The sequence below is a fragment of the Oncorhynchus gorbuscha genome, linkage group LG14 (genome assembly GCF_021184085.1).
Source record: "Oncorhynchus gorbuscha isolate QuinsamMale2020 ecotype Even-year linkage group LG14, OgorEven_v1.0, whole genome shotgun sequence".
Taxonomy (NCBI): domain Eukaryota; kingdom Metazoa; phylum Chordata; class Actinopteri; order Salmoniformes; family Salmonidae; genus Oncorhynchus; species Oncorhynchus gorbuscha.
In genome coordinates, this window is record NC_060186.1 from 52,310,286 (window position 1) to 52,337,167 (window position 26,882).

Sequence of the window (26,882 nt, forward strand, 5' to 3'; positions counted from 1 at the left end):
GTAAATAAACATGTAATTATCACCTCTGGTTGAATTGAAATAAGAAACAAACCACTCATTTGTCAACCAATTGTATTGAACATACCAATTCCCCAAAATCTCCAGATTTCATTCCTTCAAGATGGGACATATTGCTCACTTAAAAATCCACATTTGAGCTTTAATAAACATAGCTAATTCACCCAGTGCTAAAATAAAATTTAAAAAAATCCCAGCAATTCAGCACAATCGTTGATATGGAAATATTATTAAAAAGTAGTTCTGCCAAAAAAAGACAATGAAGCAGTGATCCCTGTTGTTGTTGTGATCCTCTGGAGCTCATTCAATAAGGACCCATGCAGGCAATGCATATTCTATCCTGTCATTAACAGTAAAAGGGTAAGTGGGGAACATAAACTGAAAACCAAAGCTTGTCCTGACATGAGGTTCTTTAGAGCAATTGAACAAAATCCCCAAAATGAATCCCTGAATGTTTGTTCTAATGTTGTGTCTGTAAGACCATGGTCAAATTATTCAAACATTTGACAAAAAAAAGAAAAGCAACAATGAAAATCACATAGGTCTCAAAATAAACCCAGAGGAATGATATCATGGCACAATGTGTTCTTTTCCCAAAACAAGTTGGACACAACCTGAAACCAACCCTTCCTCGTGCCCTTTTTGGGTCAAGATAAAAACAATTCCAGAAAATGGCAATGGCACAGAGCAACACTGTCCAATATCAACAAGACTAAATAAAAGGATTGCTTCACTTTTCTAAATGTTCAAGTATCCCAAGTGGAACTGCATAGCCCTGAAGTTAAGTTTACATCTTAGAATCTCATCCCACACTTTCTCTGCTTAGACTGAATAGCTGTGAGGGTTGTTAAAAACAGAATTGTGACGATCACAATCGAGAGATTACCTATCATTCAAATTAATGTCATTAGTTACATTTCGTAGCTTTTACATACTAGACACTAGGGTTTTGCTGGTATTGCATACATAGGGCCATACCTGAACAACATGTAATTGCTCTGAATCATTTTTAGACAGACATTGTGCTTTGGGGGTTGAGCTTGGCCAGAGACTATGAGCAGACAGACAGGCCCTTGTTCTCATCAGAAGAAGTGGTGTTAGGACTTCTTTGGACAGTGCGATGTGGAGTCCGTGTTGAGGACCTCAATCATGGTTCTAGTCGTTGGGAAGGTTCCTGCTACTGACGGAAGACTCTGGTACCACACTGGTAGGCTAAGAGAATACATATTTAAAAAATTAATATATACACAGTACCAGTCAAAGGTTTGGACACACCTACTCATTCAAGGGTTTTTCTTATTTTTTCTTATTTTCTACATTGCAGAATAATAGTGAAGACTATGAAATAACACATATGGAATCATGTAGTAAGCAAAATAAAAGTTAATAAATCAAAATATATTTCAGATTCTTCAAAGTAGCCATCCTTTGCCTTGACAGCTTTGCATTTTCTCAACCAGCTTCATGAGGCAGTTAGCAGGAATTCGTTTAAATTAACAGGTGTGACTTGTTAAAAGTTAATTTGTGGAATTAATTTACTTCTTCATGTGTTTGAGCCAATCAGTTGTGTTGTGACAAGGTAGGGGTGGTATACAGAAGATAGCCCTATTTGGTAAAATGCCAAGTCCATATTATGGCAAGAACAGCTCTAATAAGCAAAGAGAACAGTCCACCATTGCGTTAAGACATGAAGGTCAGTCAATCTGGAACATTTCAAGAACTTTGAAAGTTTCTTCAAGTGCAGATGCAAAAACCATCAAGCGCTATGATGAAACTGGCTCTCATGAGGACTGCCACAGGAATGGAAGACTCAAGAGTTACCTCTGCTGCAGAGGATAAGTTCATTAGAGTTAACTGCACCTCAAATTGCAGCCCAAATAAATGCTTCAGAGTTCAGTAACAGACACATCTCAACATTAACTGTTCAGAGGAGACTGTGGGAATCAGGCTTTCATGTTCGAATTGCTGCAAAGAAACCACTACTAAAGGATACCAATAATAAGACTTGCTTGGGCCAAGAAACACAAGCAATGGACAGTAGACCGGTGGAAATTTGTCCTTTGGTCTAATGAGTCCAAATTTGAGATTTTTGGTTCAAACCGCTGTGTCTTTGTGAAATGGCGAGTAGGTGAATGGATGATTCCCGCATGTGTGGTTCCCACCGTGAAGCATGGCGGTGGTGGTGCGATAGTGCTTTGCTGGTGACACAGTCTGATTTATTTAGAATTCCAGCATGGCAACCACAGCATTCTACAGTGACACGACATCCCATCTGGTTTGAGCTTAGTGGGCTTATCAGTGGGACAATGACCCAACACACCTCCATGCTGTGTAAGGGCTATTTGATCAAGAAGAAGAGTGATAGAGTGCTGCATCAGATTTTTTAAATTTAACTAGGCAAGTCAGTTAAGAACAAATCCCTATTTACAATGACGGCCTACCCGGGGAACAATGGGTTAACTACCTTAACTGTTTAGGGGCAGAACAACAGATTTTTTTACTTTGGCAGTTCGGGGATTTTATCCAGCAACCTTTCGGTTACTGGCCCAATGCTCTAACCACTAGGCTACCTGCCGCCCCCAGATGACCTGGCCTCCACAATCCCCCAACCTCAACCCAATTGAGATGGTTTGGGATGAGTTGGACCGCAGAGTGAAGGAAAAGCACCAAACAAGTGCTCAGTATATGTGGGAGCTCCTTCAAGACTGTTGGAAAATCATTCCTTATGAAGCTGGTTGAGAGAATGCCAAGAGAGTGCAGAGCTGTCATCAAGGCAAAGGGTTGCTACTTTGAAGAATCTAAAACATAACATATATTTTGATTTGTTTAACACTTTTTTAGTGACTACATGATTCCATATATGTTATTTTATAGTTTTGATATCTTCACTATTATTCTACAATGTGGAAAATAGTCAAAATAAAGAAAATTAGTAGGTGTCTCCAAACTTTTGACTGGTACTGTATATGGTTATCAATACACATACAAATAAATAATTGGCCAACTTATGTGTTTAAAGGTGATGCAAGTGGATATGCCGAGCTACTCACCTCTTTAAATTCATCCAGTTTTTTGCTGTTTTACTAAAGCTGTCAGAACTGTGTGTTGTCATGGCTTCAAAATCAACCAACTGGAAGAATAAAAAAAATCATAAACAAGGAAAATGCTTAAAAACAGGCTCATTGATAACTACATATAGTATACATGATTATGAATAACACAGTTTCCACCACTGGAAAATGTAATGTATTATAATGACGTGGTGTAAAGTAGAGCAAAACTATTCAGCAATATTACCTTCCCTTTGGGGATTCTGCCTATCACCTCCTTTCCACTGGCCATCAGTGCTCCCATGACAACAGAGTATGCCACAACACTGTAAAGGGAAACGGGGACAAAATATGGAGAAATTAGACAGATTTCATAACTTAAAAAACGTTCACAAAGTAAAATCACAATTCAGACCGAACCAAACTGAAAACTGTGTCGTTACATCATGTCTTGACGGTCACAGCAAAAGAAAATGACTTGGATAACACCTTACCTAGACCCTCTGGAGAGGGGCATGAGATTACAGAAGTAGTAAACCAGGGAGAGAATTAAATTACACACTGCATCTGCATCCTGAAAGAGAGAAAACAAAACCAATTCATACTACAGGGTCCACGTAGAGGTAATATCATTATACAACAATGGGAAACTGATACTGCATGTGGGCCGTCATGATTAAGTCATGTCTGAAGTTTGTTAACTGAATTTTAACTTGGGAGGGATCTACTAAGTCCAATAAGGAACGGAATAATGGACAAGGTTAGGTAGCCTCGTGCAAAACTGTCCGCTCCCAATGTTTCAGGGGTAGAGAGTGAATCTATCAACACGACAAAAGGACAGTTTTGGATTGACATCAGATAGTAGAGCAACATTATTGATGGGATTGTTGAGATGGCAATTCATTTCACAACTGGAAGCCAACACCGACAGTCAGACAAAAGAAAACAGAGGCAATGGAAAACAAGTGATGGAGAGAGAGCATACCCCAAGTTCAGTGGACAGCATGAGAGCCTTGCCCTTGGCAGTCAGGTCTTTATAGATGGACTCAATCTCAGACTGGTACTGCTGAGTGCGTTCCTCTGTGGTCTGGGTCTCCACTGAGAACAGCATGTTGCCCACTCTAAGGCCACACAAATACACACCGTCTCAACAAACACTGTGGTCTGTAACATGGTCCATACAACCGCCGTGGTGCTGTACATCAACATTCATCAAGGGACAGACAACAAGGTGCACTTTAGTGAAAGCTACAGGGTTAGAGCTGAGAAGAAGCTGAATCATAGTATTTCAAGCCTTGCATTCCAAGGTGTCTTAGAAAGCTTGAGCTGAATGACAAAGAATTCATATCGGTTCAAATGATTTAACTAGGCAAGTCAGTTACAATGATGGCCTACACCATAGGGGCTAGGCTGTTTATACACTGCTCAAAAAAATAAAGGGAACACAAACTACACATTGTAACTCCAAGTCAATCACACTTCTGTGAAATCAAACTGTCCACTTAGGAAGCAACACTGATTGACAAATTTCACATGCTGCTGTGCAAATGGAATCGACAACAGGTGGAAATGATAGGCAATTAGCAAGACACCCCCAATAAAGGAGTGGTTCTGCAGGTAGTGACCACAGACCACTTCTCAGTTCCTATGCTTCCTGGCTGATGTTTTGGTCACTTTTGAATGCTGGCGGTGCTTTCACTTTAGTGGTAGCATGAGACGGAGTCTACAACCCACACAAGTGGCTCAGGTAGTGCAGCTCATCCAGGATGGCACATCAATGCGAGCTGTGGCAAGAAGGTTTGCGGTGTCTGTCAGCGTAGTGTCTAGAGCATGGAGGCGCTACCAGGAGACAGGCCAGTACATCAGGAGACGTGGAGGAGGCCGTAGGAGGGCAACAACCCAGCAGCAGGACCGCTACCTCCGCCTTTGTGCAAGGAGGAGCAGGAGGAGCACTGCCCAGAGCCCTGCAAAATGACTTCCATTAGGCCAAAAATGTGGTCAGAAACAGACTCCATGAGGGTGGTATGAGGGTCCGACATCCACAGGTGGGGGTTGTGCTTACAGCCTAACACTGTGCAGGACGTTTGGCATTTGCCAGAGAACACCAAGATTGGCAAATTCGCCATGGCGCCCTGTGCTCTTCACAGATGAAAGCAGGTTCACACTGAGCACATGTGACAGACGTGACAGAGTCTGGAGACGCCGTAGAGAACGTTCTGCTGCCTGCAACATCCTCCAGCATGACCGGTTTGGCGGTGGGTCAGTCATGGTGTGGGGTGGCATTTCTTTGGGGGGCCGCACAGCCCTCCATGTGCTCGCCAGAGGTAGCCTGACTGCCATTAGGTACCGAGATGAGATCCTCAGACCCCTTGTGAGACCATATGCTGGTGCGGTTGGCCCTGGGTTCCTCCTAATGCAAGACAATGCTAGACCTCATGTGGCTGGAGTGTGTCAGCAGTTCCTGCAAGAGGAAGGCATTGATGCTATGGACTGGCCTGCCCGTTCCCCAGACCCGAATCCAATTGAGCACATCTGGGACATCATGTCTCGCTCCATCCACCAACGCCACAATGTACCACAGACTGTCCAGGAGTTGGCGGATGCTTTAGTCCAGGTCTGGGAGGAGATCCCTCAAGAGACCATCCACCACCTCATCAGGAGCATGCCCAGGCATTGTAGGGAGGTCATACAGGCACGTGGAGGCCACACACACTACTGAGCCTCATTTTGACTTGTTTTAAGGACATTACATCAAAGTTGGATCAGCCTGTAGTGTGGTTTTCCACTTTCAAATCCAGACCTCCATGTGTTGATACATTTGATTTCCATTGGTAATTTGTGTGTGATTTTATTGTCAGCACATTCAACTATGTAGAGAAAAAAGTATTTAATAAGAATATTTCATTCATTCAGATCTAGGATGGGTTATTTTAGTGTTCCCTTTATTTTTTTGGCAGTGTATTTCATTTCTCAAGCCCAAATATTTCTTTTTTTGATGATGTTCCACACTTGAGGAATCCTATACCATACGTTTCTCACTGCAGCTCTTGCCTCTTGCAGTTTGTGTTTTTGTTCTGCAACCCCAAATGGACTGATTGTCTGGTTCTTTCCCATCACGGGGCTTTTTGGGAAAGGTAGATTTTATTTCCCTGTTCAACATGGTTTTAGCAAGGAAAGGATTAGTTGTTTCTACTACATAATGTAACTGGAATGCAATGTCAACAAACAGACCTAGAACATTTGTTAAAAAGTTCCCAGACAGAAACATCTGAGCTGTGAATTCAAATGAACAAAAATGTTATTCATTGAAGCACAGGTAACTGCCAAAATAAAGGAAACACCAACATAAAGCGTCTACATAGAGCGTTGGGCCACCACGAGCCGGTGAACAGCTTCACAGCACCTCGGCATAGATTCTACAAGTGTCTGGAACTCTATTGGAGGGTCGCGACACCATTCTTCCACAAGAAATTCCATCATTTGGTGTTTTGTTGATGGTGGTGGAAAACGCTGTCTCGGGCTCCACTCCAGATTCTCCCATTAGTGTTCAATTGGGTTGAGATCTGGTGACTGAAACGGCCATGGATTATGGTTTACATCATTTACATGCTTGTCTAACCATTCAGCGACCACTCGTGCCCTGTGGATGGGGGCATTGTCATGGTAGCCAAAATAATGGCCTGACAAGCATTTTTATACATGACCTTAATCATGTTAATTGCTTAATTAACTCAGGAACCACAGCTGTGTGGAACCACCGGCTTTCAATATTTTTTGTATCCCTCATTTACTCAAGTGTTTACATTATGCTGGCAGTTTTACATGTATTTAACTGCTTTCAACTAACCCAAGTTGACACACCAAACCCTGCCATTTTCACATAATAAATTATGTTCCATGATGGGAAATATTCTCAAATTTCCATTTGATTGGAAAATCTTAGGTAAACCACTGATGGAGGTAGACTATAATGTCAAGAGCTCAGTACTTTATTCATGTATTATAACCAAATAAACTGACCTGTCTCCTGTTATGGTGATTGTGAAGCCGTCATATTCTTTGCCAGGGTCTTTTAGACTGGGCACCTTCGAGTTAACTGTGAAGCCATCTCTCGTTTTACTGTTAAACTGCTTCAGGATAGAAATGGGAAACAGCAGCAAATCAGACATTCTATCAGCGTTGAAACACAAGCCAAGTTGACCTAGATCTCAACTCTGATGTACATGATATCACACACACAACTCAGTAGTTCCTAGATGCTATTCCCATGAATAAGTCAGGCCTCAAACCGAAAACACTATCATACTATTTTGAGGAGTCAATATTTTCTTATCAGGGTGTTGTTTCAGGGCTTGACATTCAGGTAAATTTGCCAGTGGCTCACCAGGACAGCGCCAACTGAAAACTACTGACGCAAATGAAAAAAAAATACTGTCCAGAGTCAAGATCTGACAGGAAAGTGAATGATGCTCCCATAATTTCAATAGCAAGTGATTTTATATTTCATTTGCAGGCTGAGCAAGTAGCCGTATACACAGTTCATACTGGCAAGCCAAATTCAACGACCTACATTTTACATTTCATTGTTGTTACTCTATAGATCCCCGCCCACCCACACCAAAAAACACATTATACAAAAAAAGTATTATTACCACTTGATGAGTATTGCATTTTTAATATCCCTACACAATGTAATTATGCATTGACATTCACATCTATGTTTACATTCTAAAATATGTCAGAATAATGTGGGCATTGACTGACTAAATACAGCAATAGATTATCCTGACACAAACACACTAATGAAGTCTGTCCATGTGGTAGCTTTACTCGGTCTTGCCATTTGAGAAGAGTTATGGAGGGGTTATTGTATCATGTTCTAAAACGAGAAAGCCAAATAAAAACGAGTACCCTTTGTAATTGAACGCTTTGTATGGAAAAGCAAGTTGTGGCCAACATTTGACATTGTCTCCCTTGCTCATAATGCTCGGCTTTACCTTATTAACGAAAGCAACAGACTAGCGCAACACCCGTCAATTGAAACAAACAAAAGCGGCAACATCTCTTAAAAACCGTTCAGAAATTACATCCCGGAATAAGTATATTGCTACAAGTGTCTGGAAGCATATTCAATGATGCCTTCATTGTGCATCGCAAATATTCAACCAAGATTTTAAACTTCAAAAGCCTTGCCTTGGCGTTTACTGGTGTGCTAGATATCATAACTTGGAACATCTTTCCTACCCCTACTGTATCACTGTCGGTCTTTGATGAGCTGCTCCAAACAACCAGCTGTTTGAGAGCTGTGCACTCTCTCTGCCTGACAAATTATCTAGGCTGTGCAACGCACATGTGATAAATCATCAACAAACTAACAGCTTCGGGAATTTAGTTTTTTTGAATCAATTATATAGCCTAGATTAAAAATAGCATTATTACAACAACAAAAAATCACTAGCCCATGTGGGCCACTGACGGGTATTATCAACTGGCCCCGAGGGTTTCCTCAACCCCCCCCCCCCCCCTCCTGTATGTCTAACCCTGTGTTCTTATTACCTTCATTATGGGGAGAAGGTCTTCCACCGTGTTCACATTTTCCAGTGCTTGTCTGACTTCCAGTAGGCCTCTTGGGTTGTATGCCCTGAGGACAATGCATCAGTAGGAAGACAATTTAATCCATTTCAGAATAAGACTGTAACGTAACTAAATGTGGAAAAAGTCAAGGGGTCTGAATACTTTCTGAATGCACTGTATATCACCGTGTAGAAAATATTTCTCTAATAAACAATCTGTATTTTCTTTAAAAGGCACACCTGTGGTAAACCAATATTCTGTCTTTGATGAAATTGAGTATGTTGTCAAAGTAGGCCAAGTATCTTATGTTGATGATTTGTCCTCTGTGGAAACAAACAAATCAGGAAAACCACATAATGAAAAGGAATATCTAAAAATACAACTTGACTCAACAGTTGTGTGTCAGATTTACACAGCGACTATCTTTGAGACGATTTGATGTCATTTTCCTTTAGGTTACCTGATGAGGTTGATATGGTTATTGAACCCTCGGCTGAGACTTCTGGCAGGCATCTGGTCCAGCCACAGAACAGGCTGGTCTGGATCAGCGATCCTTCAGAGGGACAGAATACCACAATGACTTGAAACATGTACCAAACCTCCGACTGACAATACAGAAACAGACAGGGTGGTGATTGACACTGCAGATGGCCCATTGTGGTAATAACATTTTGTTTAAAAAAAAGTTACTATAAAACAATCTCACACCCAAGCCTCACCTCCTCCATTTGACGGCAATATCGAACATGTCTCTCCATTGCATCTGCCTGGTTTTGCCGTTGACTCGCACCTTTGAATTGCTCCAGGTGCGCTGCATAGCCTGCATGACCTCCAGGGTCGCTAGGCCCATGGCTATTGAGGTGAAACACAGCACACATTCAATTTCAGAACATGGAAATATACTGTTATGGAGCTACTGGACTAAAGCCATATGATGGGGTGAGACAATATGTATTCTAGAAAGACCAACATGAACAATAGTTTGTTATGTTGAAATGAGTTCCAGCATGCACATTGTTTTTAACAAAGGACATGTTGTTCAGGGCTGATAGTCACATTGAAACTGACAGAATTACTTCATCTGATTTCAGCCAAGAATGTACAACAGATTTGAGGCTGAACTCAAATGTGCTCGGGATCTCACCCACCTCTGTGTATTCTGCGACTGGGAAGAAATCCCGGTGTGTCGTATTGCATAAGGGCACCAAGGTGATCAGCAGCGCAAATGAGCTTCTGAACTTCAATGTTGTAGCTTTCAAAGTTCTGAGGTAGAACATCCCTACAACGGCAAGGGACGAAAAAAGATCAGTTGGGCAGGTTACAAATGGGTTGAATAGCACAAACACTCAGCAGGTCAAAGTCATCTACTGTAAATGAGCCTGCTCCATTACCCATCAGTCGGCCTATACTACTATTATACTACCTATACCTGGCAGAAAATACTGAACTATGTTCAGCCAGAAGCAGGTTTATATCCCTTTAAACTCACTTAATATGAGGTTGCAGTCCTGGCTGCTCCTCATAGTCCTCTATAAGGAAAGGAAGGTGTTTTGCCCAGTGGTTTTTGAAGTTCCCTGGAAGATCCTGATCAACATTGTATTCTGCCACAGGTTTGTCGAGATGTGAGTGCAAGTAGCGAGAGTATTCTGTGGGGAAGAAATGACATGAGGAAAATTCTAACCATATCTCCATAGGCAAGAAATGATCAAAGACACAACATTCCTCTCCAGGTTGAAATGTTAGTTCGGGAGGTCACTATAGCTGGCTAAACTCCTCGGTGAAGTTAGTTTCTGATGAACTCCACCAAAGGAGTGGAGCTGAGACCAGGCTATGTGGAATTCAACTTAGGCTACATCGACTCGCTCAAGGTCAATACTTACATTTCAATTCTGAAATGCTTACCTTGTACCCATGTTTGTCCTCCGTAGTTGCGTGCCTTTCTTTGTTTGCTGAAATCCACACTTTTTCAATAAACAATCAAATACAACTGCCGACTGTTTGCTCATTGCTGTTGCTCTAAAATGGCAACTCAGCGCAAATGCGGCAATTGAATCTCAACAAGGAAACAGTCGGTGGCTGTATTTGATTAAGGTTTACAGAAAAAGCATGAATTTCAGCAAAGAAAGGCACGCAACTACAGAGGACAAACATAGGTAGTACATAGTAAGGATTTCATATTTTAAATTTCTTTCTTCTTTAAAAAAAAATAATAATTGACCTTGGGTGAATCGATTTTAGGTAAGCTGAATTCCAGAAAGCATGGTCTCTTCTCCACTCCGTTGATGAAGTTCATCAGAAACTTCCTTCACTGTGGAGTTTAGTCAGCTAAGGTCCCTAATGCTACGCTCACCTCGGAGGTATTTCACTTTGAGATATTCCGAGCTTGCCTTCTGGCCCAGCAGAGGGTCATTCAACATGACTTTAGTCTGAGCCTTGATGCCTTCATAGAACTGCCCCATGGACACGTGGCTCAGACCCTTCATGTACTGACATACCTCGTTGTAGGGCTCCAACTGTAGACACCTCTGAAAAACAGAACACAGAGATGTTACACATCAAGTCCAATGACACACATAGGTGTAAGAATTAAAAGACGGAGGGAGGGAACCTCAAATTAACTCTGACTCAAAGTGGATGTCACCTTTTGGTGTTGACTGTGTGAACAGCCTGAGGCTAACAGCTCTAGCCTGGTGAGTCATGACCACACCAAAACACATTCTCCACAGGCAGCCTGGGAAGCACATGACAAAGTCATGCAAGGTGATGTAACAGTAACCGTCATAGTAACGCGTGAGGCCTACTGAGTCGCCACAGCGGGGTTGCTGATGGGACAGTAGGCAAATAGGCAGGGCGTTTACACTGCCAAATGCTATCATGGGGACAGAGAGAGGATATGGAATGATGACGACAGTCAAAGTGTGGCCTACGTGACACGAGTCTGATCAGGGGCACGGCACTGCTGTTCGTTAGACTGCGATGCCATCAACCGCCTGATGCCACAGTGAAAACAAAGCATCAGCAGAATCGCTTGTAACGGCTGGATTGATATTATAAAGGGAGTGGGACAAGTATTGATCCGAGGGGGTTCTCTCGAAGCAGCATGCTTAGAAAAACTGATGCAAATGAGAATCATTTGAATGGCAGGCCAGCCCCACCCTAGCCAGTACTATTGCACATACAGCCCACAGTAAATCAGTCTGTTATCATGAGAGGGGAGATGCAGAATAACTAATTCAGCTGTACTGTAATTGGTAGACTGATATCGAGTCCGGAGAAAAAAGCTGTGCGACGTGGCCATTACCTTGAAGTTGCCGACTGCCTCCTGGAGACTGCCATGGTGGTACAGCATCATGCCTCTCAGCTGCAGAGACTGGATGTGGTTCTGGTTGAGCATCAGGGCTTTCTGGAAGCTCTCCATAGCTGCCTCAAAGTCTCCAAGCTCCCTACAGACAGGACACAGGGATCACTCACTGCATTGGTCCCATGAGTACTAAGGCCCTGACCTTTTCCTGACCAACGATGTGAACTGACCAGGTTGAAACCAAAGCAGGTCATAGAGCCTCCCCACTGTACCTGTAGGCCTGTCCGAGACTTTTGTACGCATCTATGAAGTCAGATTTTAATTTCAGGGCCTCCTTGAATGTTTCGATGGCTTCCTGAATGGGGGACAAGATTGTGTCGTAAACATGCAGTGATTTAACCAAAAACAACGGGCTACACTGGCAGTACTCAAAGTTGAGCAACTATGATTTTCTACAAAAATGTCTATACCTTTAGCATTCCTCTGTGGAAGAATGTTAGACCTTTGTATAGCATGGCAATGGGCTGATTTTTCTTCAGATCCAAAGACTGTTGAAAATCCTCCATAGCTGCCACATAATCCTATTTGGGAAAAAACAAAATCAGAAAACCAACTATGAGAACTTTATATATCAACACCACCAATCAGAGACCCCATATACAGATCATGGTTTGTCAGTCTGACCTCGGCGATAAAGAGCAGAGTTCCTCTGTGTCTGTAGAGGCGAGCGGAGGGCTGGAGCTGGATGGCTCTGGAGAGATCACTCAGAGCCTCACTGATCCTCCCAAGCGGAGAAAGGATCTGCAAGTATATTATTCAAGTAAAACTTGACACACATGAAATCCAAAAGGTCTAATGGTCTAGTAACTAGACTACTTCAAGGCATAGCGTTAATACAACAGCAGTTGCCTCCTGTGTAAGACTTATTTTTAAAGCCTGCTTAAGAGAATAACACTGCCCTCACTCATTTGTAACCATTTTGCATGGGGTGACACAGAAACTTGCCCCATTTAAAAACAGACATGCAATTCAAGCATGATAGTAAATACCAATGAAAACCAATACCCTAACGCAAGATATAACACAAACAGCGGGTTAACCCATGAAGCATTAACAGGCCTAGCATTATCCTCACCTCTGCCCGCTGTTCGTATACCTCAGGGCGGTTGGGCTCCAGAGTGATGACTCGGCTCAACTCGAACAGCGCTAAGTCTGCATTCTTGATGTCCTTCCATAGAAGGAGAAAATAAGAGAGACAGTGTGACCCCTATTGGACACACCAGGACACAAAAAAAGAAGGCCACTCGCAGCCTTCATCAATCACGTCCACAGACAAGAATATATGCTAACTGCTGAGCATTGCAGATTAGATTTTTATTCATGATGTGTCATACTGAAAACATTTGCTGTGAATAAAACTGCTGGTATCAACATTCTGTGAACTAGTATCATGCCGCTGTGATCACTTACCTGCAGACTCTTTTTCCCGTATGCTATCCCTCTCCCGTAGATGGCACTGACGACCTCTGGATCCCCCTAGTAGAGGACAACACACACTGACATGTCCTCCATTGCAAACTGCACAACATATTCAAAGCAGGGAGAAAAGAGGGGAAGTACTGTAACGTAAACAAGGCAACAGTAAACATGTCGTCCCCCACGAATGATGCAATTAGTGACAACAATTCAAAGCAGACTACACTGACAGTAACAAAAGGAGTGCCCGTTATAGCGCCATGAATGTTCTCGTCGATATGAATGTTCTTGCATATGTTGTGTCTTGACAGTGTTTGCAACATGTGTACCAAATGTTGTTACAGTATGATTATCTGTGCCAGACCACGCCCACGTGAATGTTCATTGGTCAATAGCGGCCATGTTATTTTAGGTACTAGTCTGGAAAATATTGCATTGAGAGACCTTTGTCCTTAGATGCCGCATAACAAGTTTCATGCGGATTGGTCATTCTTTGCTAGAAGAGTACCGTTTTAAGTGTTTAAAAAATTCAAAATGGTGGAAAAGCCATCATGGCGGGCCATAGGGGTCCCTGGGGCGCATTTGTTCCTTGTGAGGAGAGGGACCTACATACTGAATTTCATGACTTTATCTCAAATGGGGTGAGGGGCGTGACCTTTCAAAGTTAGCATTTTCAATCGCTTGTTATAGCGCCACCATATGGCCAATCACTGTAATTTATTAAATGCAGGATCTCTACGGCAAGACGCTTCATTCACCCAAGTTTAGTCAAAATCGCACCAGTGCTGTCTGAGAGATTGATTGAGACGAACGGAGACAGATCGCCAGTTCGGGGGCCGATGAAGTCTGTACGTCTGTCTCTCTACTATTAATATATTTGTCTAAACAAAAAAAACATGCATTATTCAAAACTGTCAAGAAGGCCAGACCAAGACATGTACAAAGATGAGAGTTGTAATTCATGCATCTATGAATGTTAACCAACCTGTAGTAACAAGGAGAAGTGTTTGATGGCTTCATCGTACAGGCCATTGCCAATAAGAACATATCCTATAGCTGCAATGAAATGAATAATGAGAGTCAAGCAATGTATAGCTAACACTCCACAAACCAAACTCTTTCAGGAATAACTTCTTACCAAGCTCCTCATTTGTGTTGTGGTTGTCCACTGCAAAAGGGAATCGCTTCTGCTCTATGAACAACTTGGCTTGTCTCTGTTTGAACGAAGACAATGGTAGTTATTCCACTACAATGAGTCAGTCAAACAGAAATGCCCAGGCAAAAGCACTGAGATCTCAGTGAATTTGCTGCATCTCACCAGGATTTTCTCTGCGTTGAGAGAGAAGACAGACTCGCATGGTGGGTTGCTTCCTTCCTCACAGTCTGGGTCCTCCAACTGTAGAATAAAGGACTCTGTAGGGAAATATACACCATCAGACAACAAAGCACCCAGACTGCTGCCAACTTGGTCATTATGGTGACACACACACATAAACTCAGGTGTGATGTTCGGATGTACCGATCCCGTGCAAGTGTTGTTACAAGTGGTCTGCCACTGCGAGGACGATCAACTGTCTGTCCTGTCTCCCTTTAGCGCTGTCTTAGATGTCTCACAGTACAGACATTGCAATTTATTTCCCTGGCCACATCTGCAGTCCTCATGCCTCCTTGCAGCATGCCTAAGGCACATTCACGCAGATGAGCAGGGACCTTGGGCATCTTTCATTTGGTGTTTTTCAGAGTCAGTAGAAAGGCCTCTTTAGTGTCCTAAGTTTTCATAACTTTGACCTTAATTGCCTACCGTCTGTAAGATGTTAGTGTCTTAACGACCGTTCCACAGGTGCATGTTCATTAATTGTTTATGGTTCATTGAACCAGAATGGGAAACAGTGTTTAAACCCTTTACAATGAAGATCTGTGAAGTTATTTGGATTTTTACAAATTATCTTTGAAAGACAGGGTCCTGAAAAGGGGACGTTTCTTTTTTTTGCTGACTGTGTGTGTGTGTGTGTATGTATGTATGTATGTATGTATGTATGTATGTATGTATGTATGTATGTATGTATGTATGTATGTATGTATGTATGTATGTATGTATGTATGTATGTATATGTATGTATATATATATATATATATATATAAAACCACACACACACTAGTTTATTAGGTACAGCCATCTAGTGGGTTGGACCCCTTTTGCCTCCAAAACAGACAGAATTTTTCAGGGCATGGAAATGTTGCTCAATTGGTATCAAGCGACCTAACGCGTGCCAGGAAACATTCCCCACCAGCACTAGCCTGTACTGTTGACACCAGGCAGAATGGGGCCATGGACTCATGCTGCTTAGGCCAAATCCTGACTCCATCAGCATGACGCAACAAGGACCGGGATTCGTCGGACCAGGGCATATGTTTTTCCCTTCCTCATCTGTCCAGTTTGGGTGATCGCATGCCCAGGAGCTGCTTCTTCTTGTTTTTAGCTGATAGGAGTGAAACCTGGTGTGGTCGTCTACTGCAATAGCCCATACGTGACAAGGGCAGACGAATTGTGCGTTCCGAGATGCCGTTTTTCACACCACTGTCGTACTGTTATTTGCCTGTTTGTGGCCAGCATGTTAGCTTGCTTCATTCTTGGCCATTCTCATTCAACGGGCCGTTTTCACCCACAGGACTGCTGCCGACTGGATGTTTTTTGTTTGTCGCACCATTCTTGGTAAACTCTAGACACTGTCATGCGTGTCATCTGTTTCTGAGATACTGGAACCCGGACACCTGGCACCGACGATCATACCAAGCTCAAAGTCGCTTAAGTCACTCGTTTTGTCCAGTCTAACGTTGAATCAAACAGTAACTCAATGCCTATTTTATATAGCAAGCCATGGCCTCGTGACACTGTAGAAGCTAACCATTTTCGTGAACAAGGTGTACCCAATAAACTGGCCCTGAGTGTATAAGGATCAAACATTTGCAGGCTTCAAGGCTTCTTTCTACCTGCAATGAAGGGACTGCTCATCAAATACTAATCCTGTATTGTTGATTGAGTCATAAAAGCCTCAACAAGTTGTGACACTTCAGTGGGAAACCCATAGGATGATCTCATTCATTCATTCAGCTGGATATTATTTATTCATTTGCAAAGTAATTTGATTTTCTTTCGCTACAATGCACATTCCAATACATAACCTGTTCCAACAAAACAATGAATGAGTCAGCGGGAGTTTTGAGGTGCGCTCTGGGTTACGTTCACGCTCACATTGTGTTAACAACTTAGATACATAAGGATATCATAGCACTGCATTATTCGGGGAAACTGGGGACCTTGTCGAAGTACTTTCTGTTAGTCTTGAAAGATTAGTTGCGGGGTCTCTGATTCCACCCTGACCTTTACAATCAAATCCTAACCTCTACGAGTTCTCTCTCGCTTGCTATGTAACTTCCTGTTAACGGGTGCGGAAGAATAGGTTTGGTTAGTTTAGCTAGCTGCCTACACAGCGAGTTACGAGGACGTGGCAAAACTGTGTTAAAAGACCGCTTACCGCAATCCGTTGTGTATTCCTCCCACTCTGACGGAGAGCTGCAACCATGTTTGTGCAGTTCGCTATTGAAGAAAGTGAGTGTAGATAGGTATTCCGTGGAAAATATAGCACGGGATAAGTACAGAAGTGAGAGAGCTACCACAACAACACTGCCAGCAGGTGCCATGTTGTGTTTGATGTGTAGGTGAGGAGCGCTGGAGCTTTGGTAATGTAGTTCCCGTGTTCCTACTCCCCACCGTGAACTGAACTACCAGTCAAACTGTAAACGACTACAACTCCCAATCTATCACGCACAAATTCAGGAAGTCAGGTTTTTCAAGCCTGTTTCTCCATCGTTGCCAACCTAAAACAGAATGGCAAAGCGGTTTAGATGTGTTGAATGCAATAAGGACGCCCACGAGCTTCACAGAGATTACAGTAATGGGATCTTGAAGATAACCATATGTGTGAGTTGACTAGCTGGCTCATGTTGATTTATTGGTTAAGATATTAGCTAGCTAACTGGTGATGCTAGGCTTAGCTAGAAATTAAGCCAAAGGGACCTGTGACTGCCAGCTGTGTAACTTAGCTAGCAGGGTTTCTCTGCGTTTCTATTCATATGATGCCTGATGATGGATTGCTAGCTGAAATGTATATAGACTTAGTGGTTGGGTCTCTACCCTTATAACAGAGTAAACATTAAGCTAGCTATTTAGTTTAGCCATAAAAGCTGGAGAAATGTTTTTTTCTTTAAAAATGTTTTTTTTAACCTTTATTTAACTAGGCAAGTGAGTGCTTGTGGTCTGTCTCTATTTATTTCAGGGATCCTGCCAAAAGCCTGTAGACAAGTACATTGAATATGATCCCGTCATTATTCTGATTGATGCCATTTTATGCAAAACTCAAGCATTCAGACACATTCTGTTCAACACTACATTGAACGTAAGTACAGTAAGACACTGAAAAACTATTCACTAGAGTCAGAGTACAGTGCACGGCTTTAGACAATGTATGCAGCTTCATCTACATCTCGTTGCATTTACTCTGCAGACAGAGGACTCAAGAAATGATGCCATGTCTTGTTGATGGTTTCTTCCACAGATTCACTGGAAGCTGTGTGTGTTTTGCCTGCTGTGTGAGGCCTACCTGAGGTGGTCACAACTTCAGGGATCTGAGCAGAGCAATGACCCTGCAGACATCATTAGATACACCAAGGAATGGGATTTCTATGGCATGTTTGGGGTGGCAGCTCTTGGTGGGTATATAAAGCATGGAAAAAGGACAGTCACATTATTATTATTATTATTATTACTACTACAACTCATGCATTGTCATATGCATGTTTGCTAATGAAATGTTAATAGCAATGTTATAACAATGTTTCCATGTGTAGTGGAAGTGACAAACCCTGCTTTCTTTACACGTTGATTCCATACAAATGACAGTCTTCTGATGGTTTGTACTGATTTCATGTTCATTTGTCCACAGAATTGGGTGCGTTTTCTGTCGGAGTGCTGTCCTTCCTGTGGCTGGTTCAGTGGTTGCTTGGCTTTGACTTTGAACTGAGCTTACTGCTGAAAGCCCTCCTGCTGTCCAGCTATGGCAAAGTCCTGCTCATCCCTGCAGTCATATGGGAGCATGACTACTCCCCGCTCTGCTTCAGCCTCATCAAGCTGTTTGTGCTCACGTCCAACTCTCAAGCCATAAGAGGTACGTTAAACAATTCCTCCATCAGTGTTGCAATGCTCCCATTAGTCACTCTCATCTAGCTCCATCTCTATTCTTGACAATTCAGCGAGGGCTTTGGTGGGGAAACTGATTGAAAAGTTCTCATTTCTCATTATTGATACTAGAATATAACCTATTTCATACGTGACATGACCAAAAGTATGTGGACACCTGCTCATTGAACATCTCATTCCAAAATCATGGGCATTAATATGGAGTTGGTCCCCCCTTTTGCTACTATAACAGCCTCCTCTCGTCTGGGAATGCTTTCCACTAGATGTGTGAACATTGTCTGCGGGACTTTCTTCCATTCAGCCACAAGAGCATTAGTTAGGTTGGCCACTGATGTTGGGTGATTAGGCCTGGCTCGCAGTCGGCATTCCAATTCATCCCAAAGGTGTTCGATGGTGTTGAGGTCAGGACTCAGTCAAGTTCTTCCACACCGATCTCATCAAACCATTTCTCTATGGACCTCGCTTTGTACACGGGAACATTATCATGCTGTAACAGGAAAGGGCCTTACCCAAACTGTTGCCACAAAGTTGGAAGCACAGAATCGTCTAGAATGTCATATGCTGTGTTGTTAAGATTTCCCTTCACTGGAACTAAAGGGCCTTAGCCCGAACCATGAAAAACAGCCCCAGACCATTATTTCACCTCCACCAAACTGTACAATTGGCACTATGCATTGGGACAGGTAGCATTCCCCTGGTGTCCGACAAACCCAGATTCATCCGTCGGACTGCCAGATGGTGAAGCGTGATTCATCACTCCAGAGAACGCATTTCCACTGCTCCATTATCCAATGGCAGCGAGCTTTACACCACTCCAGCCGACACTTGGCATTCTGCATGGTGATACCCCTAATTTGAAGGTGTGTCCACATACTTTTGTATATATAGTGTACAAAAATCACCATAGATATCACATTTTCAATTAAAGGGTAAATGGACGGCTCACAGGGTATTGATTGGGAGGCTAGGAGAACTAGTGTGCACCAGCAGATGGCAGCTCTTACTCCTAGCTTGAATCTATGTTAGAACATGAATTTAGTTGTTCTCTAGAGTTATTAAAATAGGCAGTTTATAAATTGTTCCAAAACTGTCCAAAGCTAATCCATTAATTAACTGGCTTACTCTTGCATTATGCTTTTTTTGTTTTGTTAAACAATCAGCCGTGCAAGGCAAGCATTTGTCTCTGTGTGCCGCTGTGATTTGTCACATTTCACAGGATAATGGCTTATTGGATTTTTGTATCTGTTTATTGCACTGATGGGTTATTCAGTTTCCTGACGATAATGATTAAATGGAACTATTTCTGCAATGGATTGGATAAGGTGATTTAATCATTAGACCCTATTTGTATGGGATTCGTTTTACGGGGGGGGGGGGGACGTTGGGTAATGTAACTCTGTGCACGAGCACAAAACACCACATATGTCATTTTAATCCCATCCAAATCTGCCGTGTCAGTAATTTATGGATGGCAGGAGAGTAACAATTCCAGACAGAATAACCTACTGTTTTTTTGGTCAACTCCAAAGTCCTCTGATAATACTAGTCCCTTGCGAATAGACGTCCCTGTGTTTTGAGAGTAATGTCTGAGTTTGACAGGTGTTGCTCACAGTTTGAGCAAGAAAACAATAACTGATTTGATAAATTGAACAAAGTGCTGCATAGTTTATATATGAACGGCTTACATGTATCAACATTCACAGTGAATGCTTTTATGTACGATGCCTTCAGAAACTATTGAGACCCCTTGACTTTTTCCACATTTTGTTAGGTTACAGCCTTTTCCTAAAATTGATTCAATAGTTTTTTCCCCTCATCAATCTACACACAATACCCCAATGATAAGCAAAAACAGGTTTTTAGACATTTTTGCTAATTTATAAAAAATAAACTGTAATATCACATTTAAATAACTCTTCAGACTCTTTACTCAGTACTTTGTTGAAGCACCTTTGGCAACGATTACAGCCTTGACTTCTTGGGTATGACGCTACAAGCTTGGCACACCTGTATTTGGGGAGTTTCTCTCATTCTTCTCTGCAGATTCTCTCAAGCTCTATCAGTTTGGATAGGGAGCATTGCGGCACATCTATTTTCAGGTCTCTCCAGAGATGTTCGATTGTGTTGAAGTCCGGGCTTTGGCTGGGCCATTCAAGGACATTCAGAGACTTGTCCCGAAGCCACTCCTGTGTTGTCTTTCTGCAGCATGATGCTGCCACCCATGCTTCACCGTAGGGATGGTGCCAGGTTTCCTCCAGACGTAATGCTTGGTATTCAGGCCAAAGAGTTCAATCTTGGTTTCATCAGACCAGAGAATCTTGTTTCTCAAGGTCTGAAAGTCTTTAGATGCCTTTTGGCAAACTCCAAGCAGGCTGTCATGCCTTTTACCGAGGAGTGGCTTCCGTCTGGTCACTACCATAAAGGCCTGAATGGTGGAGTGCTGCAGAAATGGTTGTCCTTCTGGAAGGTTCTCCCATCTCCACTGAGAAACTCTAGAGCTCTGTCATAGTGACCATCAGGTTCTTGGTCACCTCCCTGACCAAGGCCCTTCTCCCCGATTGCTCAGTTTGGCTGAGCGGCCAGCTCCAGAAAGAGTTTTGGTGGTTCCGAACGTCTTCCATTTAAGAATGATCTGTGCCTCGACACAATCCTGTCTGAGCTCTACGGACAATTCCTTCGACCTCATGGCTTGTTTTTTTGCTCTGACAACTGTGGGACCTTTTTATATAGACATGTGTCTGCCTTTCCAAGTCATGTCCAATCTATTGAATTTACCACAGGTGGACTCCAATCAAGTTGTAGAAACATCTCAAGGATGATCAATGGAAATAGGATGCACCTAAGCTCAATTTCGAGTCTCATAGCTCCCGAGTGGCGCAGCGGTCTAAGGCACTGCATCTCAGTGCTAGAGGAATCACTGCAGACCCTGGTTCGATTACAGGCTGTATCACAACCGGCCGTGATTGGGAGTCCCATAGGGCGGCACACAGTTGTCCCAGCGTCGTTAGGGTATGGCCAGCGTAGGTCATCATTGTAAATAAGAATTTGTTCTTAACTGGCTGCCTAGTTAAATAAATAAACAAAAATACAATTAAAAATAAAATCGGAGCAAAGGGTCTGAATACTTATGTAAATAAGATATTTCCAGTTTTTATTTGTAACAAATTTGCAAAAATGTCTATAAACCTGTTTTTGCTTTGTCATTATGGGGTATTGTGTGTAGATTGCTGAGGACTTTAAAAACATTTAAATCCATTTTAGATTTAAGACTGTAACAACAAAATGTGGAAAAAGTCAACGGGTCTGAATACTTTCCGATGTTTTGGGCGTATTAATTGAATACTACCAAATGCATCAGTTAACAAATATTGTGCCTATTAAATGTAACCCTTGCTGTTAATAGATGGCAATGCAGCATACAACTGACCTAAACTTTTGGAAATTATACATTTACTTTTTCATCCATAAAACGCATCTCAAGTGCATGTGCACTGTTTAGCTCACGCCTGAAGCCTGTGGGGCATTTAGGACATCTACTGCAGATCGCTAAAATATCCGAATGATTATGTTCACACTGCCTCAATTCAAATATTATGGCAACACTATACCAATGATGGCTGGTATGGTTTAGAAACTCGGGAACCAAGCTCAAGTTATCAGTGTAGCCCTGTTATATGGCCTGGACCTATTGACATATCTTCACACCTAGAAAAAAAACTCCAGGTTTCCATCGTAACTGTCAATATATTGAAAAGAATTAAGAATTACAGGCTGCAGTTTGGGAAAAAACTAATCCTGTCTGAATCGTCTTCTCGAATAATGGACATTCTGGGTTAATAATTATATAATCAACGTTCTCTGGTAATACAAGTCCCGTGTGAATAGGGCTTTAATCTCATTCATATAAATGTTTTTCTATTCTACACCAAGTAGGAGTTTAACGTGATTCCAAAGATGTTCAGAAAAAGTACTTTTCCTGCATATTGTCATGTTTGTGTCCTTGCAAGACGTGATCATTTTCTCTCCTCTCTTTTCAAGTCATTCTAAACTGCAGCAGAAGGCTCTCCCTAATGGCTGTGTGTGTGGGTCTGCTGTTAGAAACGTGCGTAGCCCAGGCGTTGCAGACGCTTCCCTGGAGCATACAGAACATCCTGCAGTTCCAGTGACCTGTTTCAGGCCAGTCCTGAAGAACACACTGTTACAATGGCACCTACTACACCCTGGACCAGAGTGGTGAGGAGAGACTGGCAGTGCTGTGTGGAGTGTGCCTAGTGATATACAGTGATATCCAGGAGTATTTGGACAGTGACAGTTATTTGGGGGGGGCTCTATTACAACACTTTGGATTTGAAATTATACAATGACTGATGTTAAAGGCCCAGTGCAGTGAAACATTATTTTTTTCCTGTTTTGTATCATATTGTACAACAGCTGATGAAACTGACACTGTAATAATGGAACATTTTTTATCAGTGTTATTTCCTGATTTGCTAGTTTTCTCTTCCCTACTCAGACCACTCCCAGATTGTCCTAGCAGAATTCAGCTTGAGAAATATTTGTTTGCTAAAAAAACTATTTTTGTTCATTTTGATGGAAAACTAATACAGTAAGGTACCTAATTGTTACCCAGAAATGATTTGATATTGTTATAAAAAAAATAGTTGCATTGGGCCTTTAAAGTTCAGACTGTCGGCTTTAATTTGAGGCCATTTTCATATCAGTTGAACCATCAGAAATTACAGAACTTTTTGTACATTGTCCCCCCCATTTTAGGAAACCAAAAGTAATTGGACAAATTCACTTATGTGTATTAAGGTATTCAAAAGTTTAGTAATTGTTCCCATATTACTAGCATGATATGACTAGATCAAGTTTGTGACTCTACCAACTTGTTGGATACATTTGCAGTTTGTTTTGGTTGTGTTTCAGATTATTTTGTGCCCAATAGAAATGAATGGTAAATAACGTATTGTCATTTTGGAGTCACTTTTATTGTAAATAAGAATAGAATATGTTTCGGAAGAGTTCTACATTATTGTGGATGCTACCATGATTATAGATCATTTTCATCGTAATTAATCGTAAATAATGATGAATGACATTTACAGAAGAACCAATATCATACCCCCCAAGACAACCTCTGACCATTACAATAACAGGGCAGGTTAGCATTTTTTTGGGGGGGTATGATATTTATGCCTCTAACTTTCTCACTCATCATGATTCACGATTCATTCAGGATTATCTGTAATCATGGTAGCATCCGCATTAATGTAGAAGTGTTTGGAAACATATTATATTCTTATTTACAATAAAAGAGACTCCAAAATGATACACAATACATTATTTGCCCTTCTATTGAAGCACAACCAAAACAAACTGCAAATGCATGTCACAAGCTTAATGTAGTTAGTCATTGAGTGCTAGGAATATTGTACCAAATACTAAACTGCTGATACACATATAAGTGAATTTGTCCAAATACATTGGTTCCTTACAAGGGAGGGACTATGTACAAAAAGTGCTGTAATTTTGAAATGGTTCACCAAAAACATTTATAATAATCAAATAAAAAAGCTGATAGTCTACATTAACTGCAATTTAACCTCATAGTCATTGTATCATTTCTAATCCAAAGTGCTGGAGTACAGAGCCAAAACAACAAAACATGTGTCACTGTCCAAACACTTCTAGGCAAATACTGACACTATGGACCTAACAACAACAACCTCTCTGTTGGGATTGGAGTTACTGAGGCCACGGGACATTCCTGAGGCTATTTGTCAAAATATCTACCACTATAGAAAGCGAGGTAGCACATAGTGAATGTATTCTTAATTCCATGCAATGCCAAAAACCACAAGTTGTGTATAAGCAAAACCTACTTTGATATGGAACAGGTGTGTGTGTGTGTTACAGAAAGAATTTGCATTGATGGGCTTTACAGTAATCACATTTATAAGTCTTAAATTGTTTTGAATTTAAGATGTAAAAAAAAGAGCAATACTCTCTTGGTGATCAAGCCTCTATGATTAAGACTAGGAACTGTGGAATGATAAGCATTTGACACACATGCTCACAGAGGCTGGCTTTATGTGCTAAGGCCCCTTGAGACCATCTAATCGGTTATGTAGTGCATAGCCAGATATCAGTCTGCATATTTCCTGACCAAATCCAGCTGCTTTGTTGGTATTTCTTAACTGTATAAAGCACATAAATCTGTCCACTGGAAATGCTGTTGTTGTATGCAGACAGAGCCTAAAGTCAGTGTGAATAAAAGTATATTTTTTTATAACTCACTGATTTTTTTTTCTTCCAGCAGGTCTCATTTGTTGTTTCTCTCTTCCTTTTTTTACAGTGATAAAAAAGTATCAAAAAATACATGTTTCTCATTCCTGCCGTAACTCGGGTTCAAATGTAATGCCAAGATGCATGGTGTGCTCACAAGTTGTAACAGGACTTTACATTGTTGAGTGAACTTTGCCTTGGAATGTTTTGTTTGGTATCTTTACCCGGATACCTCAACTGGATCTGAGCATCTGTCAGTCTGAATGGTCCAGGATGACAAACAGTCATTGTTTTTAGACCGCACGCCTTGCAAGCAAATGTGGAATGAGAGGAGAGAAGATTTAAAAGGTGTATCCTGAATAAATACTGAGTATCGGTATCTTATCCAATCAAGAAGGCATGTCAAGTAGAAGCTAACAACCTGTAGCCTGCAGTGCTAGAACAGAGACTCATCCCCACATGTTCTCAGGGCACATACTGTTAAAACCAATAAACAGATCTCCTAAAGCCTTGCGAGCTGACCCAGCCCAGTGCTTTCAAACAGTGGGAACGTGTTATGAAAGGCCTCAGGTGGTTGTGGGTAATTGTAGATCCATGCTTTGAAAGATTCCACTGCTTGTGAAATTGACCGATGTGCCTTAAGGACATGTCAAAACTGGTTTTAAACCCCTGTAATAATCCTTCCAAATAAAATACACATACCTAGCTCAGTGTTGGTAATTGAGAAAGTCAAAGTGTTCCAGCAAGCTGGTGGGTGAGATTAGGAAGCTTGTAGTGAGTGTTGTACTAGAATTATTCAACCTGAGGGGTATACTACAAAGCAGCATCAAGCAGCATCGAGTTAGCCAGCTATCTTGCCTAAATATTCTGATATATATATATACAGTGTATTCGTAAAATATTCAGACCCCTTGACTTTTTCCACATTTTGTTATGTTACAGCCTTATTTTTTTTATCCTCATAAATGTATGTATTTGCGAATGAGTCATTAAAACTCATTTTTCAACCACTCTACTAGTTTCTTGTTAACAAACTATTGTTTTGTCAAATCTGTTAGGACATCTACGTTGTGCATGACACAAGTCATTTTTCCAACAATTGTTTTACAGTCAGATTATTTCACTTATAATTCACTCTATCACAATTCCAGTGGTTCAGAAGTTTACATACACTACTATGCCTTTAACAGCTTGGAAAATCTCAGAAAATGATGTCATGGCTTTAGAAGATTCTGCTAGGCTAATTGCCATCATTTGAGTCAATTGGAGGTGTACCTTTGCGTGTATTTCAAGGCCTACCTTCAAACTCAGTGCCTCTTTGCTTGGCATCATGGGAAATTCAAAAGAAATCAGCCAAGAACTCAGAAAATAAATTGTAGACCTCGACAAGTTTGGTTCATCCTTGGGAGCAATTTCCAAACGCCTGAAGGTACCACGTTCATCTGTACAAACAATAGTACGTAAGTTTAAACACTATGGGTCAACACAGCCGTCATACCGCTCAAGAAGGAGACGTGTTCTGTCTCCTAGAGATGAACCTACCTTGGTGCAAGAAGTGCAAATCAATCCCAGAACAACAGCAAAGGTCCTTGTGAAGATGCTGGAGGAAACCGATACTAAAGTATCTATATCCACAGTAAAACGAGTCCAACATCGACATAACCTGAAAGGCCGCTCTGCAAGGAAGAAGCCACTGCTCCAAAAACCGCCATAAAAATACCAGACTACAGTTTGGAACTGCAAATGGGGACAAAGATTGTACTTTTTGGAGAATTGTCCTCTGGTCTGATGAAACAAAAATAGAACTGTTTGGCCATAATGACCATTGTTATGTTGGGAGGAAAAGGGGGGATGCTTGCAAGCCGAAGAACACCATCCCAACCGTGAAGCACGGGGGTGGCAGAATCATGTTGTGGGG

The 26,882-nt window shown here is 41.7% G+C and overlaps 2 protein-coding genes across 5 annotated transcripts; one reads left to right on the forward strand and one right to left on the reverse strand.

Moving 5' to 3' along the window:
• Positions 1 to 55: 55 nt before the first annotated feature.
• Positions 56 to 17,221, reverse strand: LOC123995083 (tetratricopeptide repeat protein 13-like). Of its 4 annotated transcripts, none has more exons than XM_046298388.1 (23): positions 16,956 to 17,211; positions 14,738 to 14,832; positions 14,558 to 14,633; positions 14,405 to 14,475; positions 13,414 to 13,479; positions 13,079 to 13,171; positions 12,628 to 12,744; positions 12,414 to 12,524; positions 12,216 to 12,298; positions 11,944 to 12,085; positions 10,993 to 11,167; positions 10,132 to 10,288; positions 9,791 to 9,921; positions 9,362 to 9,494; positions 9,103 to 9,195; positions 8,882 to 8,965; positions 8,625 to 8,709; positions 7,089 to 7,195; positions 4,054 to 4,189; positions 3,563 to 3,642; positions 3,316 to 3,394; positions 3,069 to 3,148; positions 56 to 1,230 (listed from the first exon to the last, which is right to left on the reverse strand). In XM_046298388.1, the coding sequence occupies exons 1-23, from the start codon at positions 17,119 to 17,121 to the stop codon at positions 1,116 to 1,118; spliced, it is 2,475 nt and encodes an 824-aa protein (XP_046154344.1). In that variant the 5' UTR covers positions 17,122 to 17,211; the 3' UTR covers positions 56 to 1,115. The 4 variants fall into 4 exon arrangements, 2 of the variants coding, with proteins under 2 accessions (XP_046154344.1, XP_046154343.1); XM_046298387.1 differs by having other exon boundaries at positions 7,089 to 7,198; positions 16,956 to 17,208; XR_006831779.1 differs by lacking the exons at positions 56 to 1,230; positions 3,069 to 3,148 and having other exon boundaries at positions 3,332 to 3,394; positions 4,054 to 4,263; positions 16,956 to 17,221.
• LOC123995085 (protein ARV1-like) lies at positions 16,747 to 24,975 on the forward strand. Its single transcript, XM_046298389.1, has 5 exons — positions 16,747 to 17,401; positions 17,757 to 17,876; positions 18,036 to 18,189; positions 18,423 to 18,644; positions 22,715 to 24,975. The coding sequence occupies exons 1-5, from the start codon at positions 17,309 to 17,311 to the stop codon at positions 22,840 to 22,842; spliced, it is 717 nt and encodes a 238-aa protein (XP_046154345.1). The 5' UTR covers positions 16,747 to 17,308; the 3' UTR covers positions 22,843 to 24,975.
• Positions 24,976 to 26,882: the final 1,907 nt, after the last annotated feature.

Bases quoted from the DNA above. Each gene is read 5' to 3' on its own strand.
- LOC123995085 (XM_046298389.1), top strand. From the start codon at position 17,309: ATGGCAAAGCGGTTTAGATGTGTTGAATGCAATAAGGACGCCCACGAG. The intron at 18,190-18,422 runs GTGGGTATATAA...ATTTGTCCACAG, and splicing joins GTTTGGGGTGGCAGCTCTTG to AATTGGGTGCGTTTTCTGTC. The intron at 18,645-22,714 runs GTACGTTAAACA...TCTCTTTTCAAG, and splicing joins CAACTCTCAAGCCATAAGAG to TCATTCTAAACTGCAGCAGA.
- LOC123995083 (XM_046298387.1), bottom strand. From the start codon at position 17,121: ATGGCACCTGCTGGCAGTGTTGTTGTGGTAGCTCTCTCACTTCTGTAC. The intron at 12,086-12,215 runs GTACAGTGGGGA...TCCTGTCTGTAG, and splicing joins AGTCTCGGACAGGCCTACAG to GGAGCTTGGAGACTTTGAGG. The intron at 8,966-9,102 runs GTAACCTAAAGG...TTGTTTCCACAG, and splicing joins AACCATATCAACCTCATCAG to AGGACAAATCATCAACATAA.